The sequence below is a fragment of the Coregonus clupeaformis genome, chromosome 37 (assembly GCF_020615455.1).
Source record: "Coregonus clupeaformis isolate EN_2021a chromosome 37, ASM2061545v1, whole genome shotgun sequence".
Lineage (NCBI taxonomy): Eukaryota > Metazoa > Chordata > Actinopteri > Salmoniformes > Salmonidae > Coregonus > Coregonus clupeaformis.
The window spans coordinates 5,872,961-5,898,007 of record NC_059228.1 but is presented as its reverse complement, the minus strand read 5'-3'; the positions used below and the strand labels follow the sequence as shown (position 1 = coordinate 5,898,007).

Below are 25,047 nucleotides of genomic sequence, written 5' to 3'. Positions count from 1 at the left end.
CAATAGTACGCAAGTATAACACCATGGGACCACGCAGCTGTCATACCGCTCAAGAAGGAGATGCGTTCTGTCTCCTAGAGATGAACGTACTTTGGTGTGAAAAGTGGAACTCCATCCCAGAAAAACAGCAAAGGACCTTGTGAAGATGATGGAGGAAACAGGTACAAAAGTATCTATATCCACAGTAAAACGAGTCCTATATCGACATAACCCGAAAGGCCGCTCAGCAAGGAAGAAGCCACTGCTCCAAAACCGCCATAAAAAAGCCAGACAACGGTTTGCTACTGCACATGGGCACAAAGATCGTACTTTTTGGAGAAATGTGCTCTGGTCTGATGAAACAAAAATAGAACTGCTTGGCCATAATGACTATCGTTATGTTTGGAGGAAAAAGGGGATTGCTTGCAAGCCGAAGAACACCATCCCAACCGTGAAGCACGGGGGTGGCAGCATCCTGCTGTGGGGGTGCTTTGCTGCAGGAAGGACTGGTGCACTTCACAAAATAGATGGCATCATGAGGAAGGAAAATGATGTGGATATATTGAAGCAACATCTCAAGACATCAGTCAGGAAGTTAAAGCTTGGTCGCAAATGGTTCTTCCAAATGGACAACGACCCCAAGCATACTTCCAAAGTTGTGGCAAACTGGCTTTAAGGACAACAAAGTCAAGGTATTGGAGTGGCCATCACAAAGCCCTGACCTCAATCCTATAGAAAATGTGTGGGCAGAACTGAAAAAGCGTGTGCGAGCAAGGAGGCCTACAAACCTGACTCAATTACACCAGCTCTGTCAGGAGGAATGGGCCAAAATTCACCCAACAATACATTTAATTTGTTGTCCTTAAGCCATTTTGCCACAACTTTGGACGTATGCTTGGGGTCATTGTCCATTTGGAAGACCAAGCTTTAACTTCCTGACTGATGTCTTGAGATGTTGCTTCATTATGTCCACATAATTTTCCTTCCTCATCAGCAAAGCACCCGCATAGCATGATGCTGCCACCCCCGTGCTTCACGGTTGGGATGGTGTTCTTCGGCTTGCAAGCCACCCCCTTTCTCATCTAAACATAACGATAGTCATTATGGACAAACAGTTCTATTTTTGTTTCATCAGACCAGTGGACATTTCTCCAGAAAGAACGATATTTGTCCCCATGTGCAGTTGCAAACCATAGTCTGGCTTTTTTATGGCGGTTTTGGAGCAGGGGCTTCTTCCTTGCTGAGCGGCCTTTCAGGTTATGTCGATATAGGACTTGTTTTACTGTGGATATAGATACTTTTGTACCTTTTTCCTCCAGCATCTTCACAAGGTCCTTTGCTGTTGTTCTGGGATTGATTTGCACTTTTCGCACCAATGTATGTTCATCTCTAGGAGACAGAACGCGTCTCCTTCTTGAGCGGTATGACAGCTGCGTGGTCCCATGGTGTTTATACTTGTGTACTATTGTTTGTATAGATGAACGTGGTACCTTCAGGCATTTGGAAATTGCTCCCATGGATGAACCAGACTTGTGGAGGTCTACAATGTTTTTTCTGAGGTCTTGTCAGATTTTTTTTCCCCCCATGATGTCAAGCAAAGAGGCACTGAGTATGAAGGTAGGCCTTGAAATACATCCACAGGTACACCTCCAATTGACTCAAATTATGTCAATTAGCCTATCAGAAGCTTCTAAAGCCATGACATCATTTTCTGGAATTGTCCAAGCTGTTTAAAGGCACAGTGGACTTAGTGTATGTAAACTTCTGACCCACTGGAATTGTGATACAGTGAATTATAAGTGAAATAATCTGTCTGTAAACAATTGTTGGAAAAATTACATGTGTCATGCGCAAAGTAGATGTCCTAACTGACTTCCCAAAACTATAGTTTGTTAAGAAGACATTTTTGGAGTGGTTGAAAAATGAGTTTGAAGGACTCCAACCTAAGTATATGTAAACTTCTGACTTCAACTGTATATATTCGCGGAAAAGAAACATATGGGGGATTGGAAGTGATGCAGACAATTACATTGATGGAAGTTACAATCTATCTGCAATATTAAAGCTGATCTACCCCCTAAAAAAATAAAGAAAATAATAAAATAATAAAATATAAAGTATAACTTTTGTATGACTGACGCCTTTAGTGAGAGGTCTAATGCTTTAATATTTAATAATTTATTTTATAATTTATGCCCTCTGAATTCATATTCCTTATATAAATAGGCCTGTTTCATTTTGTCTGACATGCCATTCCAAATAAAATGTAATGTTTTTTTGCTCATGTAATTTAAAAACAGTTCGCTAGGTATGGGCAAATAAGCAAATAGGTGAACTGGGATATGACTAAAGAGTTAATCAGGGTAATTTTCCCACAAATAGACAGGTATTTTCCTTTCCATTGTAGCAAGATCTTATCTATTTTGCTAACTTTCTATTAACATTTAGTGTAGTGAGATCATTTATTTATTTCAGGATATGTATACCGAGTATGTCCACATCAACATCAGACCATTTTATTGGTAAACTACACGGTACCGTAAAAGTTGTATTTTTTTGTGATCCAATGCGTAATATAGTACACATCATAATTTGGTTGTAATCCAGAGAGGTTATAAAAAGTATCTCGATCCTCTATAAGGCTGTGGAGGGATCCAAATTGTGGATATTTTTTAAATACATGAATCATCAGCGTACAATGACACTTTTGTTTTTAAGCCCTGGATTTCTAACCCTTTGATATTATTGTTGGATCTGATTTTAATAGCTAACATTTCAATGGCCATAATAAATAGATATGGCGATAGTGGACAACCATGTTTTACTCCTCTTGACAGTTTAATACTTTCTGAGATGCAGCCATTATTTACTATTTTACACCTAGGGTTACTATACATGACTTTAACTCATTTCATAATAGATTCTCCAAAATTGAAATATTCCAGCATTTATATAAAAATTCAAATTCCAAGGAAAAGCAGTTGATGAAATGGACCCTATCATCTCAAATCAAAGAATGTCTGGAAAGCCATTGTTTTGTGTCTTTTCGGCTAGCTCTGCCTTGTGTTCCCTGAGGGTACCCATACACAAACCATGTTTTGGAAAAACGTGTCTACTAATACCTTCAAATGGCTACAATCCATGACCAACTAACCATCTAGGAATCTGTCTAGTACTAATATAAACTATAGACTGTCCCAGTCCACAGTTCATTAGGTACAGAGAAGAGTGAGAGAGGAAAAAGAGATGTAGACACAAGCTAGGTTTCCATCCAATTGACGACAGATTTTTATGCAAATATTCTAAAATCTGCATAAAAACAATATGCGCATTTTCCCACCAGAGATGTTTCCATCAAATTGACTTGTTGCGGATAAAAGCCTGCGCGTTTATGACGTAGTGCACATAAAAATACCCTTTGCGACTAAATTCCCATGTACTGAATAAAAAATAGAAGTTAAATGGGTATTCATCATATTTTCAACTCTACTGATGGTTTTCTCATAAAAAAAAATTGGGTTATATAGCGAGTGTGCCCACTCTGATATTGGCACGTGTGCTCTAACCAACAGCGCTATCTGCACACTGTTGGCTAGAGCGCACGTATAGCCTATATATGATGAGATTATTATTATTGACAAAATGATTATTTTTATTTGTCAAACTGCAGCCAAGCATCGATTATCATGTCACCAGAATAAGACCCTCGATATTTATTGGAAAGGAGCATCAAACTCATCACCTTGCACTTTCACCACCCTGTGAAGTTCCTCATAATTGATTTAATCTGTAGCCTAATAAACTGCATGCTTTCCTGATGAGTCATAGTGGGAGGACCACAAAACATGTCATTGTGTGACTCAAAGTTGACTTTGATATGATGGTTAATATATCCATATTTGCACATTAAAGCATTAAAGCATTTCCACCGACATTTCTCACATCATTAATTTTACCGACACAAAAATATCCCACCTTGTCTAGCGTATTTTGTTTAATCAACATTTGGAAAGTGTACCGAAAAATGTACGCACGCTCGATTAGACACCCAACAACCTGAATTATAGCCATTCAAGTCCACCATTTATCAGACAGATTAAGGATTGAGTCTACTTCCGTACATAGACGTTCCCTTCTTGAATAAAAAACAGAAACATTTCCCTCCTTTAATATATAATGTTTTCTCTTTCCCTTCTTCTGCCCCTACTCTTATCTCTACCCCGGCCTGAATCATCACCTTCTACACCTACTCTTGCCCCAGATCCTGCTACTGCCCATGCCTGCCTCTCCTTTACCTCAACTCTACAGTTACCCCGATCCCTGACTTCTACCCTTCCCTGTCCTCGGACCTTATCCTCAGCCTGATCCCAACCTACCCCCTGTCCCCAACCCTAATCCCAGTCCCTACCCCCTGTTCCTAACCCATACCCCTACTTCTCTCCCACCCCCTAACCCTCTCCCTAACCTCAAGCCCCTCTGTACCCAGCCCATAACCTTGCCTCTTCTCCTACCCCTATACCCACGACTCTACCTAGCCCCCCCAACCTTCCTGTCCCTTAACTATACCTGTCCCCTGTCTTATACCCAGCCCTCAGCCCCCTGTATCTTACCTCCGGAGGAGAAATCGATGAGCCCCAGGAAGTGCATCAGTTTGAGGGAGCTACAGACCACCAGGAGTATCCCCACTGTCTGCAACCCCTCCATCTCCCACACCTCATGGAAAAACACCAACTGCATCCTGACACACTGTCCCAGAGATAGAGAGATCTCTCCTCTCCCTCTTTCTTTCTCTCCTTCTCTCTGTCTATCCGTGTCAATCCAAGAGAGCCCCCGTTAGCTCAGAACCCCTCCGGTCCCTCAGTCACATTTATATCACTCTGTCCACCTTGTTCTCTCTCTCTTGTTCAGTCTCCCACTATCTGCCAGTAGAAAGCCATGGTACGTCCACTAAGGTCAGAAGTGACGACGATGTAGAGATTAACTCCCTCTGTCCCCTCTCCCCTGTCTGCAGTAGGTAGTATTGACAGTATAGAGTTGACTCTGTCCGTAGTAGCTGCCCTGTCAAGAACAGCTCACAGGTGGTTGTCTGTCAAAGCCTTGATGCCTCAGAAGGCACAGAGAAGGTCCTCTGGAACTCAGCCGCCCTCCGGTTTGACCTGTCAGCCAGCCTCCTCAACTCTCATCAATCGTCCGTAAGTCCAGATAACAATCGTTAGAAGTAAGAAGAATTCACGTCATTTACCAGAGTAGAGAGGTGATTATAGTCCCCTCTAGTTCTAAGGTATATCTAAGGTTTATGATTTGATCTACCTATTCCCTTTTCTTTCTGTCATTCTGTTTGTTTCCCTTCCCTAAGTCTCTCCATCCCCTCCTGCTCAGTCCCTCCTAGTGTGTAATTGGGTAAGTAGCATGAGTTTGGATAGAGGGAAGAAAGAGCTAGGAGAAAAGGATGAAAGATGGAGGAGAGCTGGGAGAGAGGGGAGAGAGGGAGGACAGAAGAAGAAGGAGAGGGGAAGAGGGAGGAGAGAAGGATGGCAGACTCAGGAGAGGAGAGGAGAGGAGGGAAGGAAAGCAGAGAGATCACTTCAGAAAATGCTGTGAGTCTGTGAGGATAGGGGTGGAATGGGGAGGGAGGAGAGAGACCGACATGCAGCTGGGACTGACATTATGTTGGCAGCAGTGGCCATACTCACGGATGTGTCTCTCTCTACTATAGGTGCTTCCCTTGCACCTACACAAACACACACATACATACGTGCAGGTGCAGGCCTGTGTGTGCCAGTGAGCTGTATTGTGTGTCATTGGATGAAATCTGACTCCAGGTGTATCATGTCTTTGTGCCAGTAAGATGCCAGGCCTCAGGTTGTTTAGCTTGGCACCTGATACACTAATGCAGTAATAACGCCACAATACCCAAACCAACACCATGCCAACTAACCACAAACTGACAAACTGACACCAAACCAACAGTTAACCAGACTGACAGACCAACTACAGTGTAACTTACCCAGCCAAACTAAGCAGAGACTAACAAACTAACCACAGTTAAACTAAACAGTTAAACTACAGTAAGTTACCAAAACTAAACCAAACAAAATCCAACCAACACCAAATGACTCAACTAACCAGGCTACTGCTATACGCTGAAGCCAAAAAAAATATCAGACTTTATAGCAGAAAGAGAAAGACATTACGTCACAACCTTTTAGATACACTCCTCTGTAGCTCAGCTGGTAGAGCACGGCGCTTGTAACGCCAAGGTAGTGGGTTCGATCCCCGGGACCACCCATACACAAATAATGTATGCACGCATGACTGTAAGTCGCTTTGGATAAAAGCGTCTGCTAAATGGCATATTATTATTATTATTATTATATACACGATATGGGGCACTATCAACAAGTGGAAATACACTCTCAATGAGAGCGGTAGAACTGGGGAGGAAGAGTAAAAATATACAAGGGATGAGATGGAAAGTGGGTTGAGGGACAGGGCTGGGTGTGTGCGTGCGTGCATGTGTGAGTTCTCAATGCATTTTCAATAATAATAAGGGACTGGTCTGCCTGCTCAGTGATTAATGCTCCACTGGCGTTATTGGAACTAAGCTCCTCGGCAACAGCACCTAGTGACCACTAAACACTCAGCCACACCAACGAGCAACTGAGGGCTAGCTCCTTGCTAAATCAGATAACCTTGGCCAACACACACACAAACACACGTTCTCCAAAAATGGTTTTCCTTTGCATAACAGTTGAATGAAATGCCACTGATGTGCTGCTGATGTTTTACAGTTGTTTGTTTGTGATGTTTATCATGTCACTTTCAAGCCAAAAGCAATGTTCTACATTGATTCTATTTACATCTATTCTCAGTGACGGTAACAGTTCTGTGATATGAAGGTCATGTAGTGCCATGTAAAGAACATCTTGTTTTCTGTTTACCTGCGAGAGCGAGATCTGAGTGGTACTCTGGATCTGACTGGTACAGGTTTGATATGTGCATGTCCCAGATGACAGTTTGGAAGTAGAACAAACTGAGCAACCTTTTCAAACTGAATTGTCTTTATACTGCAACCTTTTATGCTCAGACTGATAAGATATATATGTCAGATAATTCAGAGTAGGATTTTCTATGTCTTGATTGTGTGTGTGTGCATGTGTTTGTGTGCTTGTGTGTTTGTGTGTGTGTGTGTCCTGATATCCTGGTGGAAGAATCTGCACGATTTCACTGTAATTACAGAATAGCTCAGATAAAAGTAGCTGTCTGACTGTTGGTCAGTACACAGCGTTGGAGACATGCTTTAAATAGCTCCCATCCAATGTTATACTGACACATGCACGCACGCACTCCAAACACACACACACACAGACACACACAAACACACAGACAGCCCTATTGGAGAGCAAACAGTGTGATGTCTTAAGTTAATCAGCCAGACTATGTATTAGTTATGATGAGGGATACTTTGCCTACAGCCAGACAGACAGAATAATTGAAACACCTCCAGATTTAGACTTCTATCTGTGCAATTATCCCTCTCAAAGATAATAAGCTAATTAAAATGTCTAGGTGTGTGTGTGTGTTTGTGTGTGTGTGTGTGTGTGTTTGTGCACGCGTGCGTGTGTGTATAGGTGAGAGACAGAGGGGGGGCATTGACGAATGGCGCTCAAAATACAGTAATGTGTTCCCAATTACTGTAAATGAAAGGCGAGATCAATTTCCATAGATCATTAGCTTTAGGAAGGTATTTTTAAATAGGGATCTAGGACAAAATAGATTAATTACATTAACTAGGCCCTTTTGGCATGAACTACATAAACTGACAAATCTGACTACAAAGTAGGAAAAATATTCACTGTATTCATAGCAGAAACATGCACCACACCTGCACACACAGGCACACAGGCACTCGACTGGCAGCATTGAAAAATCTGCTTTGAGGCTGTTCTGTCTTTTTAGAGTCACATTATCAAAGTTGTGTCAAAGCCTTCTTTCTTAGCCAAAATGCAACATTGACTGGGGAATTCTTCTGATCAAATTATGTTATTTGTGCTCACATAATTTGTATTATGCATAATAGATTTGTCATTACAGTCAATAATGAATTCATGATTGGAATCCACTAACACTCCTCAAGAGGGCAGTGTTGTGTAAATCAAATGGAGCATCATCATTAACATTTGTATGTAACAGTGATTTGTCAGTCTAAATTCTACCTTGTTTCTTCCTGCCTGCCTGCCTGCCTGTCTGTCTGTCTGTCTTTCTGACTGCAATTTCTGCATATTATGTGGGTGTTAATGGTTATGATTATGATTATCATCAACATCATAACCATTATCTATAGCAGTGTTATATAAAAATCAGCAGTAACTATGATACAGTATGAAGAGGTGAGGTCAACAGATCATGTCTGTAAAGCACTCCCCTCTTGCATCGCTCTCCTCACTTCCACGTGTGTGTGTGGGTGTGCCTGTGTGCCTGTGTGTGTGTGCCTGTGTGTGTGTGTGTTTATATATAAGTGTGTGTGTGTGTGTCATGCTTCCGGTAACTCCTTCTAAATTGTGGTTGTATAGCTTTCCACACTTCCTTAGTGTGGTTTCCATCTCTGACCAATCAGAATCACCCAGCTGGCCAGCTGTGCCTGCCCCTGCCCCAAGGCCAGGAAGACCCCATGGAATCGAACAATCATAAAGCAATCAGTTACTCAGATACCATCAGAATGATTAATATAAATCATGTTATATCAAAATGTATGGACAAAATAGATTTGGGTGGAAAGATACAGAATTGTAGCAGTTTGTTTGTTCTGGTGTGCATTGAGAACATTTTAGCTATGTTTTCCTAGATATCCTTTAGCTATTCATTACTCTCGTTTGCGCCTCCAAGTTGCTCCTTGTCTTTTCCTCTGGGGGAAGCCATGGCTTGTTGGATTTGTGTCGCCGCGCCGCTTTACGAACTGAGTGGTTCACTGTTGTACATTACTGACACTCACTCTCTCCCAGTTGATTGGGGATATATTGATTTATCAATTTTAGAGGCTTAATTTAAACTTTGTACACTTTCAGGCCTGAATGTGTACAAGCACGCACATACGCGGATTACGTGCGCACAAACACACACAAAACCAGGTCGCTCAAGATTCACCTCGAAATTGGGTGTCCATCCATGTCCCGAGGATGTCGTGAGATCCCTTCAAAACACACCACTAGGGGCAACAGTATGCACTATTACCGTCAAGTAGGCTTGGGTTTTGCTAGGGTGTTGTGGACGGGGATGGTGGATGGGCGTAAGAATTGAGCTCCAGCTACGAGGGTTGCATGTTCAATCACAGTGCTAGACACAAACCTTAACCCTTAACTTACCTAATGAATACCTACATTTAACCAGCCACCAGGCTCCTTGCCAGGAGGCTCAACCAATTGACCGTGGCAACGCAGGGTGTCAAAAACAACTTTGAAATTTGACGTTTGGAATAATTTCGAAATTTGACGTTTGGATAAACGTGGACAAACATCAGAATCTGAGGTAAAATTGGTCAAAGTGTGACACACACACTCCCCTGGACAGGACCAATGAAACTCCATATCTGAATCATCATGTTACTTGGCAACTTCCTATGCCACTCTGAACAGCGTCACAATCCTCCTCAAAGTACAAATAAGCAATACATACACTTCTGCCCACTGATATTCAAGGAGTGGGGAGAGAAGGAGAAGAGGGAGGGAGGATGGAGGGGGAGAGGAGAAGGGAAGAGAGGCTGAGGAGTAATGAATGGGAGGTCCAGTGGCTATGCGCCCGGGATTAGGTAAAAGGTAGAGAGAAATAAAATGAGACAGAGGGAGAGAGAGCGAGAGAGAGAGAATGGAGAAGGAGGGAGAGAGGGGAGAGAGAGATGAACAGAACATCCTCTCAGAGTAATGAGTTATCAGGAGAAGAATTGAAGGTCAGCTCACTTAGTGTGTGTGTGTGTGTCAGCAGAGCAACAGTGTGTCAATACTGACAGAACTACAGTACAGGACGCCACACGCACACACGCACGCCCGTCTGATCGACATTAAGTACTTAGGGGCTAAAGGTTGATTTGGAAAGGAACATCACACAAATTCATGTCTACTCGACCTGACGAAAATCCTTGGGATTAAAATGTTGTCTATAAAGGTAGTAATTGGGAGCATATACAGTGTGCAGGCCTTTTCTTTATTTTTGTATGTATACTTTATTAGCCAGGCAAGTTTTTGGGCGTATGACCACTATCTTTTTTATTACAGTATTTCGGGAAATCAGACACCTTGACTTTTTCCACATTTTGTTATGTTACAGCCTTATTCTAAAATTGATAAAATCAAATACATTCCTCATCAATCTACACATAATACCCCATAATTTTAGCCAATTAAAAAAAAAAAAAAAAAAAAAAAAATTATTTACATAAGTATTCAGACCCTTTGCTATGAGACGCGAAATTGAGCTCAGATGCATCCTGTTTCCATTGATCATCCTTGAGATGTTTCTACAACTTGATTGGAGCCCACCTGTGGTAAATCCAATTGATTGGACATGATTTGGAAAGGCATACACCTGTCTATATAAGGTCCCATAGTTGACAGAACCAAGCCATGAGGTCAAAGGAATTGTCCGTAGAGCTCTGAGACAGGATTATGTCGAGAAACAGATCTGGGGAAGGGTACCAAAACATGTCTGCAGCATTGAAGGTCCCCAAAAACAAAGTGGCCTCCATCATTCTTAAATGGATGAAGTTTGGAACCACCCAGACTCTTCCTAGAGCTGGCCTCCTGGCCAAACTGAGCAATCGGGGGAGAAGGGCCTTGGTCAGGGAGGTGACCAAGAACCCAATGGTCACTCTGACAGAGCTCCAGAGTTCCTCTGTGGGGATGGGAGAACCTTCGAGAAGGACAACCATCTCTGCAGCACTCTACCAATCAGGCCTTTATGGTAGAGTGGCCAGTCAGAAGCCACTCCTCAGTAAAAGGCACATGAAAACCCGCTTGCAGTTTGCCAAAAGGCACGTAAAGACTCTCAGATCATGAGAAACTAAATTCTCTGGTCTGATGAAACCAAAATTGAACTCTGTGGCCTGAATGCCAAGCTTTATGTCTGGAGGAAACCTGGCACCATCCCTACGGTGAAGCATGGTGGTGTTAGCATCCTGTTGTGGGGATGTTTTTCAGCAGCAGGGACTGGGAGACTGGTCAGGATCGAGGGAAAGATGAACGGAGCAAAGTACAGAGAGATCCTTAATGAAAACCTGCTCCAGAGCGCTCAGGACCTCAGACTGGGGTCAAGGTTCACCTTCCAACAGGACAACGACCCTAAGCACACAGCCAAGACAATGCAGGAGTGGCTTCGGGACAAGTCTCTGAATGTCCTTGAGTTGCCCAGCCAGATCCCGGACTTGAACCCGATCAAACATCTCTGGAGAGACATGAAAGAAGCTGTGCAGCGACGCTCCCCATCCAACCTGCCAGAGCTTGAGAGGATCTGCCGAGAAGAATGGGAGAAACTCTGTTCTATGAGGTGTACTGTATATTTCTGTAAAAGTGTTAAATGCTCTACAATAGTAGATGGTAAACAGGGCACCAACCTCGATCCCTTCCTGCTATTCCACACATTTTGCCATGAGGCTGAGAGATACATTTGCATTTTTAAAGCAAATTTCCTGCAATTCTACACATTTTGCTATCATATGCTATCTTTTTGGGGTGTTGGGGGCCCCCTGGAGGTTGGGGGCCCGGGGGTACGTGCCCTGCGTGCCCGTATTTTTTCAATACAATATTTGACTATAACTTGACATGCATAATTTTTTAAATAATTTGTATCCAATGGCAGGTTGTGAGCATGTTGAGAAATACAGTGGGGGAAAAAAGTATTTAGTCAGCCACCAATTGTGCAAGTTCTCCCACTTAAAAAGATGAGAGAGACCTGTAATTTTCATCATAGGTACACGTCAACTATGACAGACAAAATGAGAATTTTTTTTCCAGAAAATCACATTGTAGGATTTTTTATGAATTTATTTGCAAATTATGGTGGAAAATAAGTATTTGGTCAATAACAAAAGTTTCTCAATACTTTGTTGTATACCCTTTGTTGGCAATGACACAGGTCAAACGTTTTCTGTAAGTCTTCACAAGGTTTTCACACACTGTTGCTGGTATTTTGGCCCATTCCTCCATGCAGATCTCCTCTAGAGCAGTGATGTTTTGGGGCTGTCGCTGGGCAACACAGACTTTCAACTCCCTCCAAAGATTTTCTATGGGGTTGAGATCTGGAGACTGGCTAGGCCACTCCAGGACCTTGAAATGCTTCTTACGAAGCCACTCCTTCGTTGCCCGGGCGGTGTGTTTGGGATCATTGTCATGCTGAAAGACCCAGCCACGTTTCATCTTCAATGCCCTTGCTGATGGAAGGAGGTTTTCACACAAAATCTCACGATACATGGCCCCATTCATTCTTTCCTTTACACGGATCAGTCGTCCTGGTCCCTTTGCAGAAAAACAGCCCCAAAGCATGATGTTTCCACCCCCATGCTTCACAGTAGGTATGGTGTTCTTTGGATGCAACTCAGCATTCTTTGTCCTCCAAACACGACGAGTTGAGTTTTTCTATTTTGGTTTCATCTGACCATATGACATTCTCCCAATCCTCTTCTGGATCATCCAAATGCACTCTAGCAAACTTCAGACGGACCTGGACATGTACTGGCTTAAGCAGGGGGACACGTCTGGCACTGCAGGATTTGAGTCCCTGGCAGCGTAGTGTGTTACTGATGGTAGGCTTTGTTACTTTGGTCCCAGCTCTCTGCAGGTCATTCACTAGGTCCCCCCGTGTGGTTCTGGGATTTTTGCTCACCGTTCTTGTGATCATTTTGACCCCACGGGGTGAGATCTTGCGTGGAGCCCCAGATCGAGGGAGATTATCAGTGGTCTTGTATGTCTTCCATTTCCTAATAATTGCTCCCACAGTTGATTTCTTCAAACCAAGCTGCTTACCTATTGCAGATTCAGTCTTCCCAGCCTGGTGCAGGTCTACAATTTTGTTTCTGGTGTCCTTTGACAGCTCTTTGGTCTTGGCCATAGTGGAGTTTGGAGTGTGACTGTTTGAGGTTGTGGACAGGTGTCTTTTATACTGATAACAAGTTCAAACAGGTGCCATTAATACAGGTAACGAGTGGAGGACAGAGGAGCCTCTTAAAGAAGAAGTTACAGGTCTGTGAGAGCCAGAAATCTTGCTTGTTTGTAGGTGACCAAATACTTATTTTCCACCATAATTTGCAAATAAGTTCATAAAAAATCCTACAATGTGATTTTTTTCCCTCAATTTGTCTGTCATAGTTGACGTGTACCTATGATGAAAATTACAGGCCTCTCTCATCTTTTTAAGTGGGAGAACTTGCACAATTGGTGGCTGACTAAATAATTTTTTTCCCCACTGTATGTTCCCACACACACACACAATCCAATTATTTAAATAAAACGATAAAGCAACAAGCTTTCTACCTCTTCTCTGACCTGCTAAATAATGAGTAATAATAATATCACCATGATGAACTGCCATCAGGACACTGGTCATCTATTACAGAGAGCACTCATTAGACTAAGTAAGGACATACACACACACACGTACACGTATGCTCACACACACACACACACACACACACACACACACACACACACACACACACACACACACACACACACACACACACACACACACACACACACACACACACACACACACACACACACACACACACACACACACATATTGAAGTACTTATTGGAGATGCCACTTTCCAAAGATTTTCAAGGATCTGGTCAGATCTGTCAAAGCCTAATGCACTATAGAGAGAGGCTGCTTATTCATTAATTCTGAGTGGGCCAATCCTGGCACAGGGATTGGAGAGGGAGAGTTCTATAGAACTTTACTTTTGACGAACCAGCTGGCACACCTTGAACACTGGGTACTGTCCAACAGATATAGAGATGGTGTGTGTGTGTGTGTGTGTGCGTGCGTGTACACATTTTCTATACTTGAGAGTACCAGAAGTCCTCACAAGAAAAGTAAACCAAGTAAAATCCAGAGAAGTGAGGACATTTTGCCGGTCCTCACTTGCAAAAAGTCAATTTTATGTTTAAGGGTTAGGTTTAGGGTTTAGAATTAGGGTTCAAATTACGGTTAGGTTTAGGTTTAGGGGTTAAGGTTAAGGTTAAGGTTAGGGTAAGGGTAAGGGTAAGGGTTAGGGTTAGGTTTAGGGTTAGGGGTTAGGGAAAATAGGATTTGGAATGTGAATCAATTGTCGGTTCCCAAAAAGTCCTCACAAGTATTGTAAGACATAGTTTTGTGTGTGACAGTTGTCTACCTATACAGCTCTTTAACTGCATCTAAAGAGATTATGGCAGATATCCATTTCTAAATTGATTATCAAATAACCATTTCATTGAGTACTAAAAGTGCTTGACAGACAGCCCTAAAATGAGAAGGGAACTTCAGTGAACTTAGTATAAGTGCAAACTTTCATAGGAAGAGGTGACCCCAGGAATTACAACAGGCCAGAAATGCAGTCATTTTCTTATTGTCTGAGAGGAGGGCACCCTGGGCATCTGCGATAAGAGTGTGTGTGTTTGTGTTTGTGTGTGTGTGTGTGTGTGTTGGTGAGATTAGAATCTTTCACAGCGTCACTCTGAGCGAGAGCAGATTAAAATATTAACAGGGTGCAAGAGAAAGGTAAGGGCCATACAAACTTCTGATTAAAAACAACACACTGGGTAACCCTCACAAGGCCTACATATCCTTGTCATAAGACTGACTAGCCTTGGACACAGTTTTAAGCCGGGACTCAAACAAACCGCATTGCCCCAACATCGCATAGAAGTTGACTGGATTAGTTGGTGCAGTGCGGTTTATTTGAATCCCACCCAGAATTATCCACAGCCCATCATCTATGTATGTTCTTCCATTTGGGAAACACAATCCTGCCCTTTCCCCCTTTAAAACCCACTGAAGCTGAGGTTCCCTCAGTAAGACAAGAGCCAGAGCACTCAGCCACTCTCCATAGTGCTATTGATTAAAGTGTAAAAGCTCATATCAGCAGAGGAGGGGAGAGAGGGATGAGGGAAAAAGAGAGGTATGGTGTGTGTGTGTGTGTGTGTGTGTGTGTATGTGTGTGTGTGTGTGTGTGTCTGTGTGTGTGACAGAGCCAACAGTTCCGTCAGTAACCCAACTCCTAAGCCAAAGACAATGTGGCCCCCTCAGGACATCAGCAATGCGGAGAACAGAGGGTCACACACACACACAGACACACACACACACCGACACCGTCCATTACCTTCCCATCTTATGACTTCAAAGAGTCCAAACTGCTCCAGAACTTTGACGAACAGTCCCATCACCACCAGGACAGCTATCATCTCCAGCCCATCCAAGCTCAACATCCTGGGGACACGATCTCATCGAACTAGGCCCAGGCCCAGCCAGACCCAGTCCCTTATGCCGGATTAGACCTAAATGTATATATTGTGCCTCAGTCCCCAGACAGAGCAGTCCCTCTGCCTGTACCAGCAGAACCAAGCTGGGTCAACCAGATTCAAGGTGGGTACTTCCAATGAAACCCAAACGGTCACCAAGTTTCCCCCGCCTCTGGAGATAAAGGCAAAGAGAGAGAGAGAGAGAGAGAGAGAGAGAGAGAGAGAGAGAGAGAGAGAGAGAGAGAGAGAGAGAGAGAGAGAGAGAGAGAGAGAGAGAGAGAGAGAGAGAGAGAGAGAGAGAGAGAGAGAGAGAGAGAGAGAGAGAGCGTGAGAGAGAATACTGGATCAGTCCTGGACTACCATCCGGTAAAGACTCCCCCTGCCTCCTCCAACATTCCCTTCTTCCTTTCCTTTCTGCTGTCTTTCCTGTCCTCCAACCCTGTTCGAATAAAGGAATCCAGGGAAAAGTGCTGTCTCCTAATCCTTTGGCTGTGGTTGTGTGTGTGTGAAGGAGAGTTAGAGTGACAGAGTGAGGGAGATGCAGGAGACGGAGGGAGAAAGAGGGAAGGAAGGGAAAGAGAGAGTAGGTGGGAGGCGGGAGAGTAAGAGAAAGAAAGAGAGGGGGGATGAGAGAGAGAGAGAGAGAGAGAGAGAGAGAGAGAGGAGAGGGAGGTATGCCCAGTGACTTTACCTTCATTGATTTGCCTTATGTGGTTTCCAAGGTAACTGGCTGAAAATGTTTGGGAGAACCCGACTCTAGAACAGGCGTGACAACAGAGACAAAATCTATCCTGCTTGTAAAAAAATAGCTGTTTAACTTTTTTTAAATACATGTATAATTAGCAAGTTAATCTATTTAATTTATGCTTTAATTTTGGTGCATTGTGGGAAACTGTTGTGGGCGGGGAAATAATTGATGTATTTCGAATGGTACGGTAATTTCACCCCACAGAATACAGTACTGTACCATATCTTTGGATCGCCAAAAACCTTTTGACCACTAGTGGGTGAATGGTGATGTCAAAGATTCTTATACTGTAAGTAATGCAAGATAGACTACAGCCTGTCGTTTCCAATGGGAGAAAATGAATGGAGTGGGCAGATCCAAGCATGCGCTAGCGAGATCCTATTGGCGCGTTCTAGCATGTATTTGCATATTTCCGATAGGGAACGTCTACTCTGTGAAGTGCGCGTGTGCAATAACTCAATTCACCCTTGCAGTCCTAAACAACGTAATTTTTAGAAACTTTTGTCTGTTCGTAACAGATTGTAGTTTTGGGAACAGAAAACTGTACTGAGATCAAATGTTTCATCAATGAGATCAATGTGCAGAATGTATGCCAAAATCCATCTCTCTTCATCTTCTCCCACTGGCTTCCTCCACTGGCTTCCTCTCATCACATTATTTGCTTCAGAGTTATATATCCGGTGAAACATCTGGCTCATTGTTCTATCTGTGTTACTGTTGTTTCTGCCTTATCAACATATTTTGAGGCGTGCCTTGTAAGAGGCTATGTGTTGCACCCATGAGTGAGAATGCTGTACCAATTTAACTGCTCTATGGTTATAGTGCCCCATCAATTTAACATGTACTGTGTAGGAGACAGATTGGAGTGGCAGCAAGCCTTAAACCTTAAATGGTTGAGCATTTTGACATGTCCCTTTGGTCTATTTTGCACTGTAGTCACTGCCAGTTTGGAAGCCTTTGTTAAGGCCTCTAGCAGTGCAAGTGATATAAAACACCAAATATTCATTAATATGCTGTAATGTGTAAACACTTTACCTACAGCCAACCTTCCTGCACCAATTCCTTGTAATTACAGTAAAATATTGTGAAATACAAACCCCTACCCTCAATGAATTTAATTAATTCATACATTAATTCATTCACTCTGATTTCAGTAGCATTAACTTTATTTATTTTCTACAGTATAATACAGTCAATTTTACGGTATTGTACCGTCATTATGCAGTACTTGCTTTGATATCGTATTTACAGTATATTACAATTTTACTTGTGACTGAGCTACCTGTAAGTTACTGTCAAATTCACGGAAACCTCTTTACAGTGTATGCAGTAAACTTCTACCCACATAATGAATGCAATATTTCATTAGACTACGTAAACACCAGCACAAAATCCCTTCAGTAGTAGCTTTAGGAGAAACAGCAAGAGCTGGATCTGAGCAGAGAGTGGGTGGAGGAAACAATTAGATGGAGGAATACTGGTAAAAACGAGCCCCTTCTCCTACAGCTCCTCCCACAAGCCTCCTCTGACACCCACACACATACACACACACACACACACACATTAAGCTTGGCTACCTCGCTCGGGCAATGAACAGACACTTAGCCATTAGTAGGAGTGATGACTGGTCAGGGTCAGACCACAACCCCGTCATTACCCTGATGAGATGTGGATGTAGTAGACTACCACTGCAGTACCATTAATCTAATCTCCATTTAGGCTTTGAATCCTATTAGAATAAGCCAGGACTCCCCTACTCTTGTGATAAGTGCCCTGGGATCTCCAGTGACCACAGAGAGTCAGCACCTCAGCTTAATGTTTCGAAGAATGATACCCTCTATAGTGCAGTGACCCCGTCACAGTCCTGGGGTATTGAGGTCTACTTCAAACTAGAAGACGATTTCCCACTACTGGCCCTCCAACACCACTTCCAGCAGCATCTGGTTTCCCATCCAAGGATTGACCAGGCCCTGCTTAGCATGGAGATGAGAGCCAGCAGAGGGAGGCAGGGGGGTAAGGCTCAAAGTCCTGTCCCAGTGAAGATATCTCTTATCTCTGTACTACAAAAACAACAGCACTGGTAAAGCATTCATTCATTCACTCTCTCTCTCTCTCTCTCTCGCTCTCTCTCTCTCCCTATCTGCCTCAACCTCTCTGCCTAAAACTCTCTCTCACTGTCCTCTCTTTCTCTCTGCCTCAGGCTCTCTCTCTATATCACTGCCTCTTTCTCAATGCCTTTCTCCTTCCCTTTCAATGTGTTTATTAGTCATGCCTGTGTTGTTTGTTTAGAGTCTCTGCACTAGACATCTCATTACTGTGGCTGTCTCAGCAGTACACAACACCAGGGAACACCCTGGCATGGCAAGTCATTGTTCTCATAACCCCAATTTAGCCTGTCCTTGATTGACACTACAGGGAGGCACACAATTTGACAGGGAACACAATCTGACATACTGTAACTGCTGATATCTGTGGGGGTTTGACAACAAAACAAACACCATGCTGTGACCTGCTCGCTCCTCCAATCGGTGTTGACAGTGATGTATATGTCTGTATTGAGCACAGGCTATTTTCAGAAACATAGTACCCCCCTGTCAACACACACAAACAAACGCTAGAATTGTCATTGGGCCTGAAAATTAGAGCCCGGTCCAACCTAGCCCGACCACAACCTGAGCCCGAGCCCCACCCGAGTCCGAGCCCCACCCGAGTCAGCCTGGGGGGCGGAGCTAGCATGTTGGAGTGAACGGCTGTGTGTGAGAGGCTCCCGCAACTTTTTTGCGAAATAATCTAACCTAACTTACTTTATTGCACTTGTTACAAAAAAACTTTTATTTCTAATACAATATTGTAACTTTCTATGTGAAAATGCCTAGTAATAAGCGACCAAAGGACAATAAATCCACATCAGAGGCCTACTCCCCACCAAACAACGAGACAGACATGGCGGAAGGCACAGGTAACAACGTGACACTTACAGAATTTACCCGGGCTTTGGGAGAACTACGTGTTGCTATAGCGGAGGATCTTAAGGCTACTATTGCTGAACTGGACACTAAAATCGAGAGCACCATTCGAACGGTCGCTTCGCAGGGCCAGAGTATTGTGGACCTTGAGAAAGCTTCTGAATTCAACGCTGGTAGGATCGACGAGTTAGAGAAGCTATGCACGTCATTGCAGGATAATGTGCAGAGGCTTTCTGTGAAAGTGGTCGACCTGGAGGGCAGATCCAGGCGTCATAACCTTCGCGTTGTGGGTCTGGCAGAAGGGGTGGAGGCGGGCTCTCGCCCCACCCACTTCTTCGCCAAGCTACTGAAGGATGCAATGGGACCGGATGTTTTAGCTTCGGATCCCCTACTGGACCGTGCACATCGCACCCTTGTCCCAGTGCCTGGACCGGGCCAGCATCCTCGCCCAGTAATCATCTGTTGTCACAGTTTCAAGACCAAGGATCTTATCCTGCGCGAGGCTCGAATGAGGTGCAACCTGTTACATAAAGGGCACCCCTTTCGTGTCTATGAGGACTATGCGCCCGATGTGGCAAAGCACCGCGCTGGCTACAGAGATGTCATGACCAAACTCTACAAACTCCATCTTCGCCCAGCCTTGCTCTTCCCTGCAAGACTAAGAATTACCCCGCCTTCCGGGGAGAAGATTTGGCTCTCCTCGGTTTTGGACGCAGAGAAGTTTATCCGGGAATATACGCCAATCCCCCGTACAGGTTAGAGTGCCTTGTCATTGTGTGTTAGGGTCTGCTCATGGACTCGAATCCATACCATACCATAACGGGTGAAACCGTATTAAACGGTCTCAGCAAGGGCTACCGAACATGTAATACGATGAGCTGACCAATGGAGGGCGGTCAGAGCTCTCACTTAACGTTAATTTCACTTTCATTCCGACTGGGTTTAGAGCGATGCCTGTTTGGGAGGCCTTCCAGGTCGGATCATTGACACTTTCGGAAGGATATACTTATATTCCCCCATTTTTGTTTTGTTTCGTTATTTATTTTTCAATTCTTGCATTATTCCTATTACCATGTATTTATTGCTTGCAGGGGTCTGGGGGTGATGGTTGGGAAGGGGCAGACGCAGACACCTGGATAGCAAGTTGATGCTTTGTGCTGTTCTGCCTTTGTCATAGCCTGGCCCGCTCTCACGATCTGATTCCCACCAGCCCTCCGTGGTGCTTGTGTCTGTGTAGGTGTGCGTACATATAATAATTATTATTTGTACTTTATTAGCATTTTAGTGTTATGTATGTGTATATTTTAAATTAGTATAGATTATTATTCTGGGGTATGAATGTTTGTGTATGTAGATGTGTGTGTATGGATGTATGTGTGTATGCGTGTGTATGTATCTGTATATATTTAAGAATATTTATTGTATATGTATATATTTTTTTGGGTTTGTGTGTGTGTATGTATGTGTGTGTGTATACGTGTGTATATGTGTGTGTGTGCGTAGATATATACGCACGTGTATGTGTGTGTGTGTGTATGTATGTAGGTATGCACATGTATGTATGTGTGTGTGTGGATGTGTATATGTGTATGTGTGCACATATGTATATATAAATCACTATCTTTTAAAATAATTTTAAAATAATGTATTATTATTTATTTTATTTTTAATCCTTGTTCCCATCTCCTATCCCACAATATGTAACTGTACTGCTGTCTATGTCGGTTACTGATGGTTTATGTTTAGACCGGCATTGCTTAGCAATAGAATATTGTGATGATACATCTTGCTTATCTCAGGGATTGACCCAAGATTAACCTTAAGTGCGCAATATGTTTAAGTTGCAACTTATTCTGTTTAGGTTTATTAGATGCTAATTGAACACTTTAAGTGCGGGAGCCTCCTCAGTTCATATGTTAGTAGAAGTTCTAGGATAGTGAGAGGTGAGCGTATAGTTGGGATTTTATTTTTGTTTTACCTCTTGTTCGAGGTTGCGCCGTGCTTTTTTGGCATCGGCCAGACAATGTGTTTGTTATTCAAGCGAATTCTTGAATACCTACATAAGAAATTCGAACTTATTTGATATATGGAGGATCTCTAATCCTACGGGTAGGGAATACTCCTTTTACTCTCATGTTCACAATGTATATACTCGAATTGACTACTTTTTGGTTGATGCTGAACTACTCCCCTATACCTGTAATGTGAGATATCATGATATTATAATCTCTGACCACAGCCCACTCACCTTCTCCCTGAGATTGGGTGACATCGTACCAAACGAGAGGGTCTGGAGGTTGAATCCTCAGCTCCTCACAGAACCAACATTCTGTGAACATCTTAAAGACCAAATTTCATTTTTCTTTGATACCAACGACAACACAGAGACTTCCCCAGCATTATTGTGGGAAACGCTGAAGGCTGATTTGAGAGGCTGTATCATCTCCTTTCAGACTGCCAGGAGTAGGCAAAACAGAAATTTTTTTGTAGAACTGGAGGGACAAATTCACTTACTGGATAGGGAGAATGCTAGACATCCATCTATGGAGAAACATAAAAAAAATATGTCTTTAAAATTTAAATACAATCAGATCCTCTCGGCTAAAATTGCTAAATCTTTTCTCTATGCCAAGCAAAAATATTTGGAGTTTGGTGACAAACCACACATATTACTCGCCAGACAACTTCGAAAAAATGTGAGTGACCGAATGATTCACAAAGTTAAATCTGCATCTGGGGAATTACTCTCCTCCCCCAAAGACATCAATGACAGATTCCGTCAGTTTTATGAGACTCTATATACATCTAAAGCGGATCCTAACCCCTTAATTATGCAAAACCTTTTGGAGGACTGTAATCTTCCTGCCCTGAACCAGGAAGACTCTAACTTCCTGAATAAGGAATATCTCTTGAAGAAACTAGAGAAACAATTAAATCTCTAAAGAGTGGCAAGACCCCGGGCCAGATGGATACCCTGGTGAATTTTATAAAACATTCAGCAACATGCTCTCTCCCTACCTGCACAAAATGTTGGTTCGGGCCAATGAGGATGGAGCTCTCTCATCTACTTTGGATGAGGCGTTTATTACAGTTATACATAAGAAGGGTAAAGATCCGGAAGAGGTAGGGTCATACAGACCAATATCCCTCCTTAATACAGACCAAAAGATTTTAGCAAAAACTCTGGCTAACAGGCTTAGCACTTTAATTGGCAAATTGGTCCATTCGGACCAGACCGGCTTTATCTCTAACAGAAACTCATTATTTAATCTCAGGCGCCTCTTCAACATTATGTATTCTCAGAGGTTACCTAACGTGGACCTTGCCGTTATATCTCTTGACGCCGAAAAGGCCTTTGACCAAGTTGAGTGGCCCTATCTATTCAAGGTCCTACAGAAATGTAATATTGGAGATGGGTTCATAAATTGGATCCAGCTTTTATATAGGAACCCCTGTGCGAGAATACTCACTAACCAATCACTGTCGCCCCGATTTAACCTTCACAGAGGGACAAGGCAGGGTTGTGCGCTGTCGCCTATGCTCTTCGCCCTAATTATTGAACCTCTCGCTCAAGCGATCAGATCTCATTCAGCAATACACGGCTATAATACTAAAGATACTCTAAATAAGATTTCCCTATACGCAGATGCTATTCTCCTCTATGTAACAGAACCCCAAGCTAGTATTCCAGCTATTCTTGAGGTGATTAATTTGTTTGGTACCTTCTCGGGATACAGAATAAATTGGAACAAGAGTGAATTAATGCCCATACGGTTGCAAAACACCTCCTGGCTAGAACATCTTCCAGTTAAGTTATCTTCAGAAAGATTTATCTACCTTGGAATTGTTGTCACGGCCGTCTACGGAAGGAGTGGACCAAAGCGCAGCGTTTGTAGCGAACATGACTTTATTAAAGTTAAAGTGCACGAACGAGAAAACAATAAACAATGACGGATAGTGAAGTCCTCAGTACACAGACTGAAACATGGAACAAAAACCCACAAACACAAAGTGAAACACAGACAGTTAAATATGGCTCCCAATCAGAGACAACCAGCACACAGCTGACACTCGTAGCCTCTGATTGGGAGTCATTCATTCAAACATAGAAATGAACCCAACAGAAATACCAACATTGAAATACACCCAATGAATGAACACACCCTGGCTCAACATACAAAGTCCCGGAGCCAGAGCGTGACAGTACCCCCCTAAAGGCGCGGACTGCGACCGCGCCTCAAAAACCCCAAACAGGGGAGGGCTGGGTGGGCATTACTCCTCGGAGGCGGCTCCGGCTCCGGGCTTGACCACCACCCTTCTTCAATCCCCCCGTAGCGCCCCGGTCCGATCTGACCCAGCTGGTAGGATCTGGACTGACGACGCGCACCCCTGGCTTGGCGCGTGAGGCAGGAACGGACCGGACCTGGCTGACGATACGCACCCTAGGCTTGATGCGTGGAGCCGGAACGGGCCTCACCAGGCTGACGACTCGCATCCCTGGCTTGGTGCGAGTAGCAGGAATGGGCTGGATCAGGCTGACGGCTCGCACCCTTGGCTTGGTGCGAGTAGCAGGGACGAGCTGAACCAGGCTGACGACTCGCACCCTTGGCTTGGTGCGAGTAGTAGGAACGGGCTGGACCAGGCCGACGACTCGTACCCCTGGCTTGGTGCGAGTAGCAGGAACGGGCTGGACCAGGCTGACGACTCGCACCCTTGGCTTGGTGCGAGTAGCAGGAACGGGCTGGACCAGGCCGACGACGCACACCGTAGGCTTTGTGCGTAGAGCAGGGACAGGCCGGACTGGGCTGGCGACGCACCCCGTAGGCTTGGTGCGTGGAGCAGGAACAGGCCGGGCAGGGCTGGCGACGCACACCGTAGGTTTGGTGCGTGGAGCAGGGACAGGCCGGGCCGGGCTGACGACGCACCCCGTAGGCTTGGTGCGTGGAGCAGGGACAGGCCGGGCTGGGCTGGCGACGCACACCGTAGGTTTGGTGCGTGGAGCAGGAACAGGCCGGGTCGGGCTGACGACGCACCCCGTAGGCTTGGTGCGTGGAGCAGGGACAGGCCGGGCTGGGCTGGCGACGCACACCGTAGGTTTGGTGCGTGGAGCAGGAACAGGCCGGGTCGGGCTGACGACGCACCCCGTAGGCTTGGTGCGTGGAGCAGGGACAGGCCGGGCTGGGCTGGCGACGCACACCGTAGGCTTTGTGCGTGGAGCAGGAACAGGCCGGGCTGGGCTGGCGACGCACACCATAGGCTTTGTGCGTGGAGCAGGAACAGGCCGGGCTGGGCTGGCGACGCACACCGTAGGCTTTGTGCGAGAGGCAGGAACAGGCCGGACCGGGCTGGAGACGCGCACCGTCCATTTGGTGCGAGGGGCCGTAACAGGCCGGACCGTACTGGGGACACACACCACTGGCTCTACTCCGGGAACTGGAACGGGCCGGACCGGACTGGTAACACACCCCAGTACCTCTCGCCGTGCCTCTATACCTCCTTTCCCTACTTTGACCAGTGGCCCCCGTAACCTGGTGGCCTTTTGGATACGCCCCTTCTCTGCCTCCGTCAGCCCCGTCGTCCATGCCCTGTGCCCCCCCCTAAAAAATTCTTGGGGGTGCCTCTCGTCCCTCCGACGCTGCTCCCACCTCCAGGCTGCCTGTTCCTGGACACGCTGCTTGGTCGTAGAATGGTGGGTTTTTCTGTCACGGCCGTCTACGGAAGGAGTGGACCAAAGCGCAGCGTTTGTAGCGAACATGACTTTATTAAAGTTAAAGTGCACGAACGAGAAAACAATAAACAATGACGGATAGTGAAGTCCTCAGTACACAGACTGAAACATGGAACAAAAACCCACAAACACAAAGTGAAA

At 44.4% G+C, this 25,047-nt stretch overlaps 1 protein-coding gene across 2 annotated transcripts in view; it reads right to left on the bottom strand.

The window, feature by feature from the left end:
* The window catches only part of LOC121553502 (Kv channel-interacting protein 2-like), a 124,162-nt gene that overhangs the window by 29,975 nt on the left and 69,140 nt on the right, over positions 1–25,047 (bottom strand). Inside the window, exon 1 of one of the 2 annotated variants that reach the window (XM_041866646.1) lies at positions 15,326–15,608. The exons of the other annotated variant lie outside the window; for it this stretch is intronic. Within the exon in view, the coding sequence (XP_041722580.1) occupies positions 15,326–15,431 (106 nt within the window). The 5' untranslated portion in view covers positions 15,432–15,608. Of the gene's footprint in view, positions 1–15,325; positions 15,609–25,047 lie in introns of those variants that run through there. 2 annotated transcript variants of the gene reach the window in all.